Consider the following 16,715-nt stretch of genomic DNA (forward strand, 5'->3'; position numbering starts at 1 on the left):
GTTTGTGTGATTGTTAAATTTTTAATGATAAACTAACAATACAGTATTAATTTTATAATTTATTGTTATCTTGAAATTTCATAGATATGCTTATGTATTTGTAACCCAAAAATTCTCGATTTTTATTAAAAGTTGCAGTTTTGATGTTAACATCCAAGTTTGATTATCGACAGAGAAAATAACTGATCAAAAAGAATTACAATTTTAAAGCAATATACAATGATATTATTAAATATAAATATACATATTTGCTTATGAAGTATTTGTATAATAAAAAAATCAAGATTTTAATAACGTTTATTACTCAAATATTTGTATTAACAATCATATAGTCGATAACGTCATCGCTCTTCAATTACCGCCGGGCCCCTGGAGCCCCAGTGACGGCCTCGAAAATTTACCCAGGGTTGATGGTTTTTAATAGTCTCTCGTCGGTGGTATCGGTAATTCCCTAATTAAGAGATATCGATACTTCTTTAACATTCTACATTTTTTATTGCATTTTCTTGTAGTCGATTCCGAGAACTTATCAAAACATTATAAAAAAGTTATTTTTTATTAAGAACTTTCCGAGTTATAACGCTTGAAAGTTACAGTATACTGTAGGTTTCAAGCCTCACAACTCAGAAACTACTTAACAAAAATAAACTTATTTATAGTGTTTTGAAAAGCTCTTAGCACTGGCTATTAGATTCTTGAATTAAAAATATCCATTTAAAAAAGTTAATGTGATTTTGATGTGACTTTAGCGACGCCATCCAAGGTCAAACTGATAAAATCAGTAAATAGCTTTCAACCTATATAACTTCTCCAAATTTCAATTTTCTATTTAGTTTCGTTCAAAAGTTATAAGGATGTATCCAGACTTTTGCCCCACCCTGTATAATATTCCCCCTTCCTAGAAAAACTGTAAATTATTTTATTGCAAAAAAAGAACACCTCAGTCAAGGTTCAAACCTGGATCTCCCGAATTCCGTGCAGACGTCCCACTTCGATTAACGATGTTACATGCTTCGTTGGTCGGAGTGGTAGAATGCCCACACGGAATTCGAAAGATCCCAGTTCAAACACTGGCTAAGGTGTTATTTTTTCGCAATAAAATAATATTATTATTCAGGTTTTATAACGGTATTTATAGTCCAACAAATTTTTATAATTTCCAACTCATTGCAACGCAGTTTGAGTTAAAAATTATAAAAATTAAAAATGATTATTCAGCACCAAAAACTGCTGTGACTGACATAGGCCTTTTATTCTCGTGTTTTAATTTCGTCAATCCAATATATTATTGTTTAATCAAAATGTAGAACCTTGTAACTTTGTCACACTATGTCTCTAAACAAAAAGTATATTTTTTAATTCAATATAAGTGAAATTGATATCTTAAAGTAAGATAAAGATGATAAACAAGATCCGAATCAAAAATATTGTATTGCAAAAATTGACAAACAATGACTTTTACGACTACATCGTATTCTGATATGGCAAGCTAGAGTTAAAATTAAAAGTTAACATTTTCATGTGACATTAATAAAATTTAGAACAAATTGGGAAAATATCAAGCATAAAATTCTTGAGCAGTAGTGTATATTTTTTTATCATTGATATTTATATTATGCATAACTTACCAGATTCGCCACTATCCATATGGCTATCGACGACATTTCAATCTTGTGATTCAAATTGTTCGGTGTCTGCTTGTACGTTACTGGTAGATTTAGGCATCTTATAAATATAGTAAACATGAAGGGGACATGTGACTCCCAATTGATATACCCAATATTAAAAATCGCTAATCTTGCCATTAATCTCATCATATAGTTTTCCCACTGCGGACCATTGTGGCATACCTTCCATATGGTCATAAACTCATCAAACCACAACCAATGTCCAATAGAATGATGCTCGGGAGATAGTTGTACCGGTAGGAAACACTCTAAAATCTGAAGGCTTGTGCACATTGTTAATCCATCGTGAGGACAGAGCTTTGGTCTTAATTCATCTAATATTTCTTGCGTAGCGTTCAACTGTCACAATAATGTTGCAAGATACAGAATTAGTCATGTGGTAAATCTGGGAAGATTTTGGTTTTTTTCTTTATTATTCTATCTTTAAGAAAAAAATCGTTCTTACAGGGAAATAAGTCTTTACGGAAATAATCACGCAATGTAACAAAGTTTCCAACCATGAGAGATTGCGATGTATCCCAATTGAATTGCGCCGCAAACAATGTGCCATCATATTGTATAAAGGTCTCCATGGAAGTTCTAATTCATCTGGACTAATTAATTTCTTTTTCCTGAAACAAAATAGTGGATTAACTTTTTATTAACTTTTTATTAACATTATATTAACTTTTGATTATGTCAAATAAATTCTATTCCATAAGAAAAAAAGAAATTTGCAGTAAAAAATCTGTTCATTTTGTAACAAACCGCCTTTCCGCTCCCCCCTCAGATCGTTCATCGTTCCAGGCTGTCTGGCCGAACAACCGCCGAACAGCAAAAAACCGGCGCACGGCGCCTATAAGACTTTTCAAACCGGCGTAGCGCGCGAACACGCATCCGCGCGTTGAGAAAATCTCCGCGCGTTGAGAAAATCTCCGCGCGCACGCGCTCAAGAAGCGACCGAACTGGCGGTCGCTGCCGATCTCGAGCGGCAGGGATTCCCCCTCCGTGACCGCACCGTTCCGTACCCCCGCACCGTCCCTGCCCTCGAGATTCGGCTATATAAGCGCCGCCGCTTCTACAGTCGAAGCTTCTTTCCGTCCGAATTTCCGTCCGCAAAGAAGTGCCTCCTAGTGCTAGCCTGAAGTTAAGCGATTTTAGCTTCTGCCAAGAGATCTTAACAATTAGCCGTCCGCCTCCTAGACCGCTGACTTACGAGCTCAAGTAAATCTTGGGCTCCACCGGGAGATCCTGGTAGTCGAAGCATTTCCGATCCGCTCTTCCTGCTCGGCATCGACTCACGAATCGGAGTGTGGAGTTCCGCGCCTCCACCAAGTGATCTTGGCGTGAGTCGATCGCCACCGCCGCACAACATCGCGGTATTAATCGCAGCGCGTCGCGACCATTTTCGAGCTAGAGTACAGCTCTACCGCGCGCGCGACGTCTTTGTCTCCAGGCCCGCGTGGCCGTAGCCGCAGCCTTCAGCAAGGCCACGACACCGATGCGTAAATAGGGATTCTGAATTCCGAGAAACTCGGCTCGGAATCCCTCGCTTGTACATAACACCGCAACTTGTAAATACCGCGTTAGATAATTTCCGTTTTCGGCATCCGCGTTCTATTTTCCGTCTTCGTCCGTCCGCGCGTTCTGTTTCCGCTCGTCCGTCCGCGCGTTATACTTCCGTTGTCCGTCCGCGCGTAAAAGTAAGTTCTCGTTGCGTCCGTCCGAGCGTCATCGCTATTTGTCCGTCCGCGCGTCGCGTCCAGAACGCTACTTGTTTGTATTATACCAAACTCGAAATAAACCACGCTTTGTTCACCATCAATGAACGTCTAGTTCTTTTGGAGACCTCTCCGCGTCCTCGTCCGCCGAAGTCACGCCGCCCCGTGCGCGGAAAAGTCAGGTCGTTACAATTTTGATTAAATCTTTACTACATTTCCGTTTTCAATGTTTCGCTTAAATGTATAATAGACAAACGTAATATAAATTGACAACATGTCGTTAATTATCGCATCAATTGTCTTTTTACGAAATGTAAAGTCTTATCTATGCTCAGAATTTTGTTTGTTTTAACTTGAATGGAGCTCATTCTCGTGGAATAGGTTTCTTGATCACAATTTACATCGTTAAAATAATATATACAAATTGTTCATTCATCAATGGTTTTAGCACTGCACAGTGTCACTGAACAATCATTAATAAATGTCTATTTGAGAAAAATATTAAAATAATAAGGTCTCAAAATAATAAATTGCAAATTAATTAATATTTTTTAGATCTAATTTTCATGCAGATTTGAAATAAAATTATTTGAAAATATGTATAATTACATTAAATTGTTTGTGAGTAACTGGTTCAATTTTTACTTGTTCACTGATTGATGCAGTAATCCTATAACTTTTGAAAATTTTTTTTTTAATGAATTCAAAATTTAATTTTATTAATACAGTTAACGTAATAACTTAATTAATAACATTCTTCGATTTTCATTTTACTTACTTCAATAGTAAAACTAATGTATCTGAAAATTTATTGATGAGGTTTAGATCCAAATTCGGTATGGTAACGAGCTCGTACATTAATTTCACAAATGCTATATGATCTTCTTTACTAAACTTCATCCCATAGAGTTCTATGTATCTGGAAGACAATGCAATATGTTAAATTGTAAAAATTAATGCAATACAGTATTTACAAAAAAAAAAAAATAATCCTTCAACAACAGGTAATAATTATGTTCGTTTTCAGCATCTCCTTTTTATCTTGCAACTTTGCGCTCAATTTTCATAAAACTTGATCCAATAAATATCTTATATGCATATATACATGCATGCATACCAGGTATTCAGTGAGCCAATAACAACGTTAAAAGTAACGCGTTACTTCTTTATTTCACACGCATATGCATGCACACGACACGCAAACGCATACGCACACGCACACGCATACGCACATCTATAATACCGCAAAAGTATCTTTTCATACATCGTTCTGTCGCTAGTTGTCGCTGGTCACATAATAAAAAGTTATCACTAGCAATAAGTTTCCGTCATTTGATTTTTCTAACTACAAGCGATATCGTACAGTGACCGCTATTTAAATTCTGAGTAACAATTAAAATATTAAAATGGGTGAAGTGGGAAGTACAAAATTGAAATAGGTATAAAATCAAATTATATAATATCAACACATGTAAAAATTAAAATATGATGTTAAACATTTTAAATAATTAATAATTACATTTAAATAAAAAGAAATGGAAAAAAAGTGGTGGTTATTCCAGGTGTACAAGTATAAAATGCAAATTCTTTTTCCGAACAAAACACGTTAAATTCGGAAGAATGATAAAAAGTAATTTATTCAAAGTATGCTCCATTGCTAGTTATACATTTTCCCCTTTTCCGAGTAATTTATGGATACCACGCCAATAAAAATGTTCCTCTTTTGCCGCGAATCATTCATCAAGCCATTTTTTCACATCTTCGTACAAACCAAAGCTTAGCAAGTGCTTAGCAAGTGCGTGACCCATCAATGCAAACAAGTGGTAATCGGAAAGAGCCAAGTCTGATGAGTAAGTCGCATAGACTAACACTTCCCAGCTGAGTGCTTCCAACAGGTCGCAAACCAGTTTTGCCGTATGTGATGGAGCATTGTCATGGACAAAAATAATCTTGTGTTGTCTTTTTCGATGTTCTGGTCGTTTTTCGAATAGCGAATATCGTATCCTAACCGTTTTTTGTATGACCAAAACCAAAACAGAAATATTGTTCAGGCTAATTAACTGTAACCCTAAGCTGACCAAAAATATTTTTCCGGTTTTTTCGGTCAAATTTTTTAAAATGCTGTTAAAGATCATACTGAAAATCAGATTAAAAAAGGAGAAAAAGCGCGAGCAGTGTAGACTTCTCTCTTTACAAGATAAGAATAAAAGAAAAAAGTGGCATCTATACTTCATCTTTTTTTTTAACGCTCCACAGATATGCAGTTAATTTTAAAAATTCATTTTTCCTTTAATTTGTGAACATAAAATAAATATGATAGAATAAAATCTTTGTAATGATAAAACTAAATTTTTAAAGTTAAAGTTATATTTCAATTTTTCGGGCTCTTTTAGAGTACCAAAAAAGTTTGACAATTTTAATTGAACTTTTAAGACCGTAGATATTTACTTATAGATTCTTGATAAATTGCGATATTACAGAATGTCTACGAAGGGTTACTTTTTTATTTCTTTGCTTTTATTATGATAATTTGAGTAAGATTAATATGTTATTTTATAGAGAAACATTAAACCAAAAAGCGACAATTAATGCTGCAAGTTGCTAAGAATGAAGTAAAACAAAAACAAACAAAAAAATTTTTTTTTTAAAGACCCGGAACCTCCATTGATTTTTAAACATTTTTATATTAAAAAAATGTAGTTTCTAATAAACAAGAACTTTTTATAATATGATATTTATACGTGTATTATTTTTATACATTATCATTTTTATACATTATTAAATTTTACAATAGGTAATTGTATATCTATAACCGTAATCAGAAAAGACCAAAATCAAAACGGTTACCGTTATCAGTAATATGACCGTAACCAAAACCAAAACCAAAAATTGGAAATAACCTCTGACCGTAACCGTAACCTGACCAAAATTTTATATTAAATTTTTTTCGGGCAGGGTCCCTGGTTATAACAGATTTTTTTATTAGAAATACACAAATAATACCACTTAAATCTTATTTTAAAAAAAATTAAAGTTAGCACTACTTAGGTTTTATTAAAAAAATAAAAATACTACCATTTGCATTTTATTTCTTAAAAGTAGTACAGCAGTTATTTCAAAGAGCAATATATTCTCCTTATAATTGGCGCCATTTAAAGATATATTTTATGGGAAAAATTGTTAATTAAAAAAAAATAAAAAATAAAAAGGCATAAAAAAAATATAACATTTTAAAAGTACAAAAAAATAAAAAAATACAAAAACTACAAAAAAGAATATAAAAAAATAAAAACGAAACCATAATCTGCCACATTCTCATCATGGTTCTGGATACAAGAGCGGACAATTAACAAAGGATTACCAAAATGTATGACTTACATAGACGTTTCTAAACACTATTCAACTTTTTAATAAACAATGAATGCATACGTTGTTGTAGTTGCTAAATTAATTAAAAATAATTTTGTTAATGAACAGTGTGTGCCATCCCTGGATAAATCATCGTGCCATCACTTCGTACTCTTTTCGCCGAGTATTTGTAATTTTTTTTCAAATCCTCTCTGAGGATATGCATCCAGCTTTGGTGTTTTTTGAATTTAATTGTAACACTCTAGTAAACTATTTTATTTAATTTTATTATTTTTTTATATTTCAACTCATTTTGTCTCACATTAAATGTAATTTGCTTGCAATAAATTTTTCATTTTATTATTTTTTAACTTTGGGGGAATCTAATACCCTATTCGTTCCTGGCTGCTGCATTCTAGCTGCTAAGTCTGTCTGCTAGCTTCATGCATCACTGGGGACTATGTCGAACATCATCTTAATGTATAAAATAAAAATTCATTATATGTATGCCTGAGCACACAAAATTTAACTGCTATAATTGATAAACTTTAATTGCTTATAATTTAAAACGTATTATAACTTGAACATTTTTATATTAAAATTTTCATCTTCAAATTATTTCAGGAATACATCATTAACAGGAAATGCTGTAGTAGAACATTCTGTGTATGGATACTTTAAAATATGATATATTAATTTCTATTAATAAAATATTTATTCCTTAACAAATTAAAAAAATAAAAATGTCAATTTTAAAGATTTTTCAGTAGCAATAACGTTATAATTTAAATATCTATAAAACAATAAAGTCTGCTCAATTTCTGCTGCATCTGTTGGTATAGAATGTCAATAGAGTATGACTTTTTTCTTGGAACAGTACTTTTTGGAATAAATTCCAAAAAGAATTGTTCTGTCCCCCCCCCACAAAAAAAAACAATAAAAATCTAGAAAATAATTAAATAATTTCAATCAAATACAGATTGTGTTCCAAAATATACTGTGAGTACTGAAAATCTATAGTGCATATTACATTCATTACATTGTCAGTATTTTAAGCAAATATCAAAACCCAATCATAGAACTTAACCAAAATATAAATTATGATGGAGAATATCTAAGAGATCTAGGGTTGAAAAAAAAAAACACTATAACTATCCATAGATACAATAAGCCTGCAGGCATGTTTTTTCTTTTATCTTTCGCATTTTAATGCATGCAAACATTATGAAATTTTTGAGACTCTCCTTGCTGGTATATGTATTAATATACAATAATATTTATTACAAGCTTTTATCATTTTATAATTGTTTAAATAGTAAAATTTTATTCATTAGTGTAAAATCATGATTTGTAGATTTTTGAAACATATCGATTTTGATCCTTTAAATAAAACTTTTAAAGATGATTCATATTGAACCAATTTTTTTTATTAATCCACAGGATCAACTAAAAAATTACTAATTTTCTTGTTTTAAATTAAAATTTAAAAATTTTTTATTCAAAGTACTCATTTTAATGCAAATTTTGGCAACACAATTTTTTAAATAAGTTGTAATTACTTAAAAATAAAATATTTTTTACTTGGGTCTCACTTATTTATATCAGACTTTGAGGAATCAATTTCATATATTATAAGGTAAAACATACGCTTTTTGTTTAGAGATAGAACGTATCAAAGTTACAGGATTCTACATACCCCTAGGCAAGGAGGAAAATAACCAAAAACATGTGTAGAGAGCTACAATTAAATGTGGCTAAAAATACAATATAATACAAAGGATATATAAGTTTCATTTGCACCAGTGTTAAGATACAAAAAGATAGAAAGTTCAACCAAATTTGTTATATTGGTGGAAATAGGACTAAATGTTAATTTCCACAATGCAAATTAAATTTAAACTTGATTTAACTTTTTATTTTTTTACAGTTCTAAGAATTAGAAAAGGTTCTAAGAATTAAAAAAATATGTTGAACTAGGATCAAAATTAATCTACATAGATATAAATCCTAAAAACAAGATTCCAGTCGCTCACAGATTTAATCTATTTGTCCAGAAGACACATCCTGGCGTCAGTTCACGCAGCATAATTGCACGCCCCAGGTTTCCCTTGATCTCGGCAAGCCATAAATGCGATTCCGCGTCGAGCTCGTTTGCGTAGGGCAATAATTTGTTATACACCAGTTCCTTCTGTGGACGAAAATCCACAAAATTCATTTTGGACGACGACGACGGCATCGTCGGACTGTCCTCCGTGCTCTCGTGTTTACACTCGGTAATTATGATTTTGTCGCACGTGTTAACACAGCAATAATCATGAGAGCCGATTAATAGTTAGAGCCAAGTTCAGCAACAATGAATTGGAACAATTTGCACGCAGTAAAACCACTGACAACTTGCTTATTCTTATTCATTTTCAATGAGTCATGTTTGTGTACCGTTGCACCCGAGGATGTGTTCCGAAATTTACTGTAAGTACTGAAAATCTATAGTTTACGTTACGTATACTATAGCTATTTACTACTGGTAATAGGTTTGTTCTTCTTGCCGTTTGTTTTCTGTTCCTGAACTCCCTGAATTAAGGTTGGTTTATGCAGGCCGTAATCGCTAACTTATGCCGGAATCTGTAAGAAATTGACCAATCATAATCGACTTATAGAAGAATAATCGATTATGATTGGTCAATTTCTTATAGATTTCGGCATAAGTTAACGGTTACGGTGTGCATAAACTAACCTTTAGGCCGGTATTCATAGTCGAGTCTTAAGCCTGCCGCAGACGAAACGTTTTTTCTTACGGGATTGCTTACGTGCTCCTATACTGGCAGTCTTACGTGCTCCCGTACTGGAAATGGGTAGCTTACGGGCTACGCTACTGGCTCGCGTACTGGATTTTCGTAATAGATCATGTCCTATTTTTCTTACGTGATTCTGTACTGGTTTATTGTGAAAGCCAATCAGGACGCAGTCTGTATAGGTTATACTGGGTTATACCGGGTTATACTGTCGAAGTGTTGTCAAAGTTCAAACGTGAATTCACTTCGCAAACATGATGTCGTGCAGAAATGAAAAGACTTCAAAATAGTCCAAAAAAAGTATTTTATGTTTAATAGAAGCCTACTAATAGGAACCATGTTTATATGCGATAAACACACCAAATTACTATAATAAACACATTAAAAGTGAGGCATTAAAGAATGTATTTACTGTCGACTCCATAAACGTCGGCGATATTTATTTCGTTGTCGCAATTTTTCAATAATTAAAAATAATGCAATAGCAATTTTACGACAATGTACAATTGTTGCAATAATTTCATCCATCTCATCTATCTCATCCATATTTAAGCGTGCCGCTTCTATGAAACAAATTTCAGTTGCTCAGCCTGTACAAAAATTCGCACCGTGTGAAGCCACGGCCAGTAGCACTGCCAGTACCATTGTCCGTAGCAAGTAAGAAAATCCAGAGGCTTGTTTTCTGTTCCTGCACTAGACTGCACTAGAACGTTCCTTCTTGCTTTCGCTAACTTTGAAACATCTATCTATTTCATTTTAAGTGTACACTTATTTAGAGAGTTCAGGAACAGAAAACAAACGGCAGGTTAGAAATCTAGTAAGAAAAAATGTATCGTCTGCGGTCATTAAACTATACTCTAGCTGGAATACCCATGATGTAAGAAGAAAGGTGAAACAAGTAACCAGATGCGCAGTAGACCATACTCTAGACCAATCAGAAGTGGGTCCAAATTTTGAGATTCAATATGGCTACGGCTCCGGTACTGGGGCCGTATACTTGTATTTATACGTGAATCGGAAATATTCGGTGAATCAGAGAAATTCAAAGCTACTTAAAAAAGGAAGAACGTGAAGGTAAAGTTGAGACTTTGTACAGTCGTGAGCTAAAAGGTTGCAACACATTTTCTTCGATGGTTTTTGGAATGTAGACTTGCTTATCGATCGGCAAACGTAATTGGTTAGATCTATAGGTAAGACCCAATTATGTTCGCCGTTCGATTAACAAGTCTACATTCCAAAAACCATCGAAGAAAATGTGTTGCAACCTTTTAGCTCACGACTGTACATTAATAAAAATTGTGATAATTGTTTATTCAAATTTTTTAAACTTGAATTAGAAGAAATTTGGAAAATTATAAGAATGAGCTTATGTGTATGGCTAAATTGTTGTATTTCATGTTTATAACAACAGTGTTTATTGAAACAGTAATTTGTGTTAAAGATAATAAATTTCAAGTATTTTTACATTTTTATATTTATTTTTTTTAACACATCTACATTTTAAGTACGTGTGACTACATATGATTGTTTCGTATTCAAATTGCGCGGATATATTTGGACCCAAATTTCATTGGCTCACCACATCGAGCCACGCCTCTTACCGCGCATCGAGCCGCCGACGATGCGCGTTGTGTCATCTTGTTTCTTACATCATGGGAATGCCATATAACGTCCGTAAGCGGAAAACGTGATAGAAATAGCATGATGCGAGAGCCCACCTCTCTTTTTCTAAGCGTTCTCTGCGCATGCGTCAGCATTCACCTTACATTCCTACTCAAAAGTTAAATTTCTTCTTTGTTTTCATGTTGATACAGCGTGTAACGGAATTCGTGGAAACGAGGAAGAAATTAACTTTTACTTTAAAAGTTACTTAAATACCTCAAAAAATATAATACAATTTTGCTTTTGTTTTATTTATGTATGTCACTTAAGTCGCTCGTTTATCTATGGCTTTGTTTACCCCGAATACTTGATACGCGTAATATTTAGTAACTTTCTATTCAATTATCTTAATTTCGGTAATAAATTTAATGAATAGTATATTAAGCTCACAATATAAATCAAGATAATTAATTAAATATAGATATCACGTATACATTTACACGTATTGTCAAAATTAAAACAATTTAATAGAAAGTTACTTGTTAGTATGCGTGTCAAGTGTTCGGTGTAAACTAGCCGTTTGTTTTTTGTTCCTGAACTCCCTGAATTAGTGTACACTTAAAATGAAATAGATATATATTTGAAAGTTAGTGAAAGCAAGAAGGAACGTTCCAGTGCAGTCTAGTGCAGGAATAGAAAACAAGCCTAATGTCTATTCTCATGTGCCGGTACTGCAAAACTTTCTAACGTGACTGTACTGACAAAGAGAGGTGGCCCTTCGAAATGGCTCTCTCTCGTCACGTTTTCTGGCGTCTAGTGCCCATTCCAGTTAGAGTATAGTTCAATGACTGCGGTAGAGTAGAGTCCTATATAAAGAGAGAAGCGACATTGAACCCCCACCACAACCTTCAGTATCCAATTGAGTCCTCCACCGCCATTTTGGGACCGCTCTAACGTCATCAAACACCATTCGTATCATTCTACAAACAGCTGTGGTCACAATACGGCTGCTCGCTTAGCCAATCAAGTATCAATCAGATTACCAATCAGAGCTTTGGACATCAATGTCGCTTCTCTCTTTATATAGGACTCTACGGTAGAGTCCTATATATAGAGTTGGTATAAAGAGAGTTGCGACAATGTATGTGCCTAATGCTGATTGGCTCCGCCATTAAGGAGGAAATTTCCGGTTAGCTATCAGTTAGGTTAGGTAGATTAAATAGAGCTGTACACACCGAGTGCCTTGGACTGTCGTTTTATCTTTGTTGTTCACTGAATGTTAAACAAGGATAAAATGATACTCGGAAGAACTTGGTGTGTATTCCCGAACGCAGCCTAATCATCTTTGGTTGAAGAGTGTGTTTACGTGTGTCAGTTGATACAAACTCTTTTGCAACCTTTTTGCAAACTCTAGAAAGAATATTAATTCTGAAAAGAATATTAATTACACAAGTGTAATTTTTGTCAATATTTTTTTAAAGCCAAAAAGTTAACTTTTTCTTAATAAATAATAAAAATAATGATATACAAATATAATCTCAAATTGTTTTAAAAATTTATCTATTTTTTTATTTCTTATTGTTAACATTTTATTTATTATTCCAATATTATTGTCATGTTATATGTAGACTAATGAATAATATTAAAGAAAATATGTTAAATAGTCTTTCCGTACACATTATTTAGCGAGATGGTACATTGTGCAGCAGAAGGATGTCAAAACACTTTAATGTAATAATTATTTTTTTATTAACATATAATTTTTCTTTTAAACATTTTTTTTATATAACAATTTACGAGAAATTTAAGATGATTGAGTTAAGTATTTGATCCTGGTATATTTATAAAACTAACTTTTTCTTAGCATAATCTTTCTGCTACATAAAATAAAAATCTCCTTAAAATAATCTTTTTAAATTATATAATTCTAATTGTAAGTCGTAGAACTCAAAATGTAAAAAACTTACATATATTTAAAAAAAGTAATGATTATTTAAAGTTAAAATTTTGTTTCATTGTTATTGAGAGCTTTCCAGCAACAAAACATAGTCATACACTGTGTGACACAGTATTACATAATATCAACTCGTAAAACACTGCTTCTATCAAAGCTAGATGTATTCGACCTCTCATGAATAAATAATATCGATCATTTGACATGGTTTTCAAAATTGTGCAGAAATTAAGGTTAAGAATGTTCACTGTATACGAAAAAACGGCTCTGTATGATGTGTCAAAATTAGAAAGCATTGAATTGTATATACATTGTGTTACACAGTATTGCTTGCTCATATTTTGAAATTGGCGCTATGTAGCTATATATTTTCCCCCTTAATGGCGATTTCCGGGTAATTGTCGCAACTCTCTTTATACCAACTCTACTATATAAAGAGAGAAGCGACATTGGTGTCGAAAGCTCTGATTGGTAATCTGATTGATACTTGATTGGCTAAGCGAGCAGCCATATTGTGAACACAGCTGTTTGCAGAATGGCTGCGTTCAGCAGACTCAATATGTTGAGATATTCTTCTAGATCATCCAATCAGACTTTTAGATTTAGAAGAATACACCAATAACAGCAAGCGCTCACTAACTGTTGAGTCTGCTGAACGCAGCCAATAGGCTTGTTTTCTATTCCTGCACTAGACTGCACTGGAACGTTCCATCTTGCTTTCACTAACTTTTAAATATATATCTATTTCATTTTAAGTGCACACTAATTCAGGGAGTTCAGGAACAGAAAACAAACGGGGTGTTTACGATAACTAATCGGATCTCGGATTGGATTGAACAATGGTACTCAACGTAGGTATAGAAAATTTCCCTAGGCTAATCGGATTGACGATTGCTGTCTCAAATGTAATCCGATTGATGACGAAAGCGTGGAGACCGAGAAGCATGCTTGAAAAGTAAGTCTCTTTATTTTTTTAAATAATAACACAAAAAATCAAAGATAAAGTTAAAAAGAATGATTTGAATTTAGATTTATTGTAATTTTTTTTTGTCTAAACACTGGATTTCGTTTAAATTTCTGTTTGTAAAAATTAATTAATCTATTCTAAAGTTTGTGGTTATATCGGAAACAAATCAAAATTAATAAAAAATTATTAATTATTAGGTACATATTAAAGTATATAATATTTCAAGTATATCATATAAAATTCCTGTTTATTATAAACTTAGTAAAAATAACTTTGAAATTATTTAACTACATTATACATTAATCAATATTGATTTATATGTTAAAAATCAATAATGTCTCTGCAAACGTTTTTTTTTATTCTTTTCCAGATCGTAAATAAACTTCAACTCCAAGAATAAATAAAAATTACTGGAAAATGGATTGACATGAAAAAGGCATTATTGAACAATATCAATTTGTGCTAACTTAAAATTTGTAAAATCTGCTATTCTTTGTTAGTTGTTCATTAGAGAGTAATAATATAAGAACGGAATATACATAAATAAAATTAATATAATTGTATGCATATATGATGCGTATATTATTACTCTCTAATAAACAACTAATAAAGAAAAGTAGATTTTACAAATTTTAAGTTAGCACAAATTGATATTGTTCAATAATGCCCTCTTCATATAAATACATTTTCCAGTAATTTTTATTTATTCAAGGAATTGAAGTTTATTTACGATCTGGAAAAGAATAAAAAGAACATTTTTAGAAACATTATTGATTTTTAACATATAAATTAATATTGATTAATGTGTAATGTAGTTGAATGATTTCAAAGTTATTTTTACTAAGTTTATAATAAACAGGAATTTTATATGATGTGCTTAAAATATTATATGCTTTAATTTGTACCTAACAATTAATAATTGTTTTATTAATTTTGATTTGTTTCCGATATAACCACAAACTTTAGGATAGATTAATTAATTTTTACAAATAGAAATTTAAACGAAATTTAGTGTTTAGACAAAAAATATTACAATAAATCTAAATTCAAATCATTCTTTTTAACTTTATCTTTGATTTTTTGTGTGATTATTTAAAAAAATAAAGAGACTTACTTTTCAAGCATGCTTCTGCGTCTCCACGCTTCGTCATCAATCGGATCACATTTGAGACAGAGATCGTCAATCCGATTAGCCTAGGGAAATTTTCTATACTTACGTTGAGTACCATTGTTCAATCCAATCCGAGATCCGATTAATTATCGTAAACACCCACGGAATGATACGAATGATGTTTGATGATGTTAGAGCGGTCCCAAAATGGCGGTGGAGGACTCAATTGGATACTGAAGATTGTGGTGGGAGTTCGATGTCGCTTCTCTCTTTATATAGGACTTTAGTCTGCGGCAGGCTTTACATAACATAAGCACAACATAAAGGGCCTTGCACATGAAATGCATAACATAACATAAGCACAACATAAGACCAATGGACCAATAAAAATGTTATGTAAATCAATATGGCGACTTTATGTTGGATGTTCATTGGTCCATCGGTCTTATGTTGTGCTTATGTTATGTTATGCATTTCATGTGCGAGGCCCTTAAGACCGATGGACCAATGAGCATCTAGCATAAAGTCGTCATATTGATTTACATAAGATTCCCATTGGTCCAGAGGCCTTCCTCTACGTTTATGCTCTTTTAGGCATTTCATGTGCGAGACCCTTAATATTGTGACTCGCAATAGTAACAATTTTCGTACGCAGTCCGCAGTCCAGTATGACAGGTTTTCTAACCTCTATACTATAGTCGTTAAGTTTAGTGCTGTTTAGTGCTTGATATCTCGTTTTGCGGGGTAGAGTGAGCAACACTTTTTTTCTATCAGATTCGTTCGTTTTGTGCGAAAATGCGTTGAATGACCCTAATTGGATCAAAATTGGTGGTAGGGGTATTTTGGATAATCACCTTTATCACAAATTATATATTATAGGGCCATGAAAATATTTATGTAATGAATAACACAAATGAAAATACAGAAGATTTAGATAATGTATCTCCATCAAAACAAGCTAAAAATACGTCTTTCCAGTGTAAGTTATAATTTTGTTAAGCAAATTATTATCAATATGCTAATAAATTGAAACAGAATTGTATAAGATTATGTGGTAATTAGTTAAAGAGTTAGGTAATACTGAAGGAGACGGTCCTACTCACCAGTTTAGCTTAAATTTTAGTATTTTGTTTAGTTTCATACATACAGTAAGAATAAAAGAAAAAAATTGTCGCTCACAAGCAGGAAAAAAGTGATGAAGTGTAAAAGACCAACATTTGTGAGGTTAGGAAATCTGTCACTGACAGCATAGAGGGACCAAGAGGGACATTGAGAACGTGTAAGTTTGTGACTTTCCGCTCGGAGCAAGCCCCCCCCCCCACCGCCACGGAAACACAACATGGTCTACAGATTGTTCTACGTATTGTTCATCTTGTGTTTTTAATTCTCAACTTCAAAAACACAAAAATGTTAAAGTGAAGCAGGCAAGATGTCTACAGCAAAATAAATTTTTATTTTAATTTACATGATACAGGGGACTTTTCACGCGGAGCGAGGTCCATCCCCATCCTTCTTTTTCCACCTCTGTCCTCCCCTTCCCCACCCCTGTGCTT

At 32.8% G+C, this 16,715-nt stretch overlaps 2 protein-coding genes across 9 annotated transcripts in view; one reads left to right on the forward strand and one right to left on the reverse strand.

Moving 5' to 3' along the window:
- LOC105208186 (proteasome activator complex subunit 4) overlaps positions 1 to 9,225 on the reverse strand; it is a 75,237-nt gene extending 66,012 nt beyond the window's left edge. For 2 of the 4 annotated variants that reach the window (XM_039458597.1, XM_026140853.2), the window contains exons 1-4: positions 8,770 to 9,225; positions 4,167 to 4,307; positions 2,134 to 2,299; positions 1,629 to 2,027 (exon numbers count right to left, since the gene is read on the reverse strand). In XM_039458597.1, coding sequence (XP_039314531.1) covers positions 1,629 to 2,027; positions 2,134 to 2,299; positions 4,167 to 4,307; positions 8,770 to 8,972 — 909 coding nt within the window. In that variant the 5' untranslated portion in view covers positions 8,973 to 9,225. Of the gene's footprint in view, positions 1 to 1,628; positions 2,028 to 2,133; positions 2,300 to 3,997; positions 4,065 to 4,166; positions 4,308 to 8,769 lie in introns of those variants that run through there. The other 2 variants (XM_039458596.1, XM_026140854.2) reach the window with 2 other exon arrangements.
- Positions 9,226 to 15,813: 6,588 nt separating this feature from the next.
- The window catches only part of LOC105208184 (DNA excision repair protein ERCC-1), a 49,137-nt gene continuing 48,235 nt past the window's right edge, over positions 15,814 to 16,715 (forward strand). For 2 of the 5 annotated variants that reach the window (XM_039458598.1, XM_039458603.1), the window contains exon 1: positions 15,814 to 16,141. In XM_039458598.1, the coding sequence (XP_039314532.1) occupies positions 16,063 to 16,141 (79 nt within the window). In that variant the 5' untranslated portion in view covers positions 15,814 to 16,062. The remainder of the gene's footprint in view (positions 16,142 to 16,715) is intronic. The other 3 variants (XM_039458602.1, XM_039458604.1, XM_039458599.1) reach the window with 2 other exon arrangements.

Source organism: Solenopsis invicta, chromosome 16, assembly GCF_016802725.1.
Source record: "Solenopsis invicta isolate M01_SB chromosome 16, UNIL_Sinv_3.0, whole genome shotgun sequence".
Taxonomy (NCBI): Eukaryota; Metazoa; Arthropoda; class Insecta; order Hymenoptera; family Formicidae; genus Solenopsis; species Solenopsis invicta.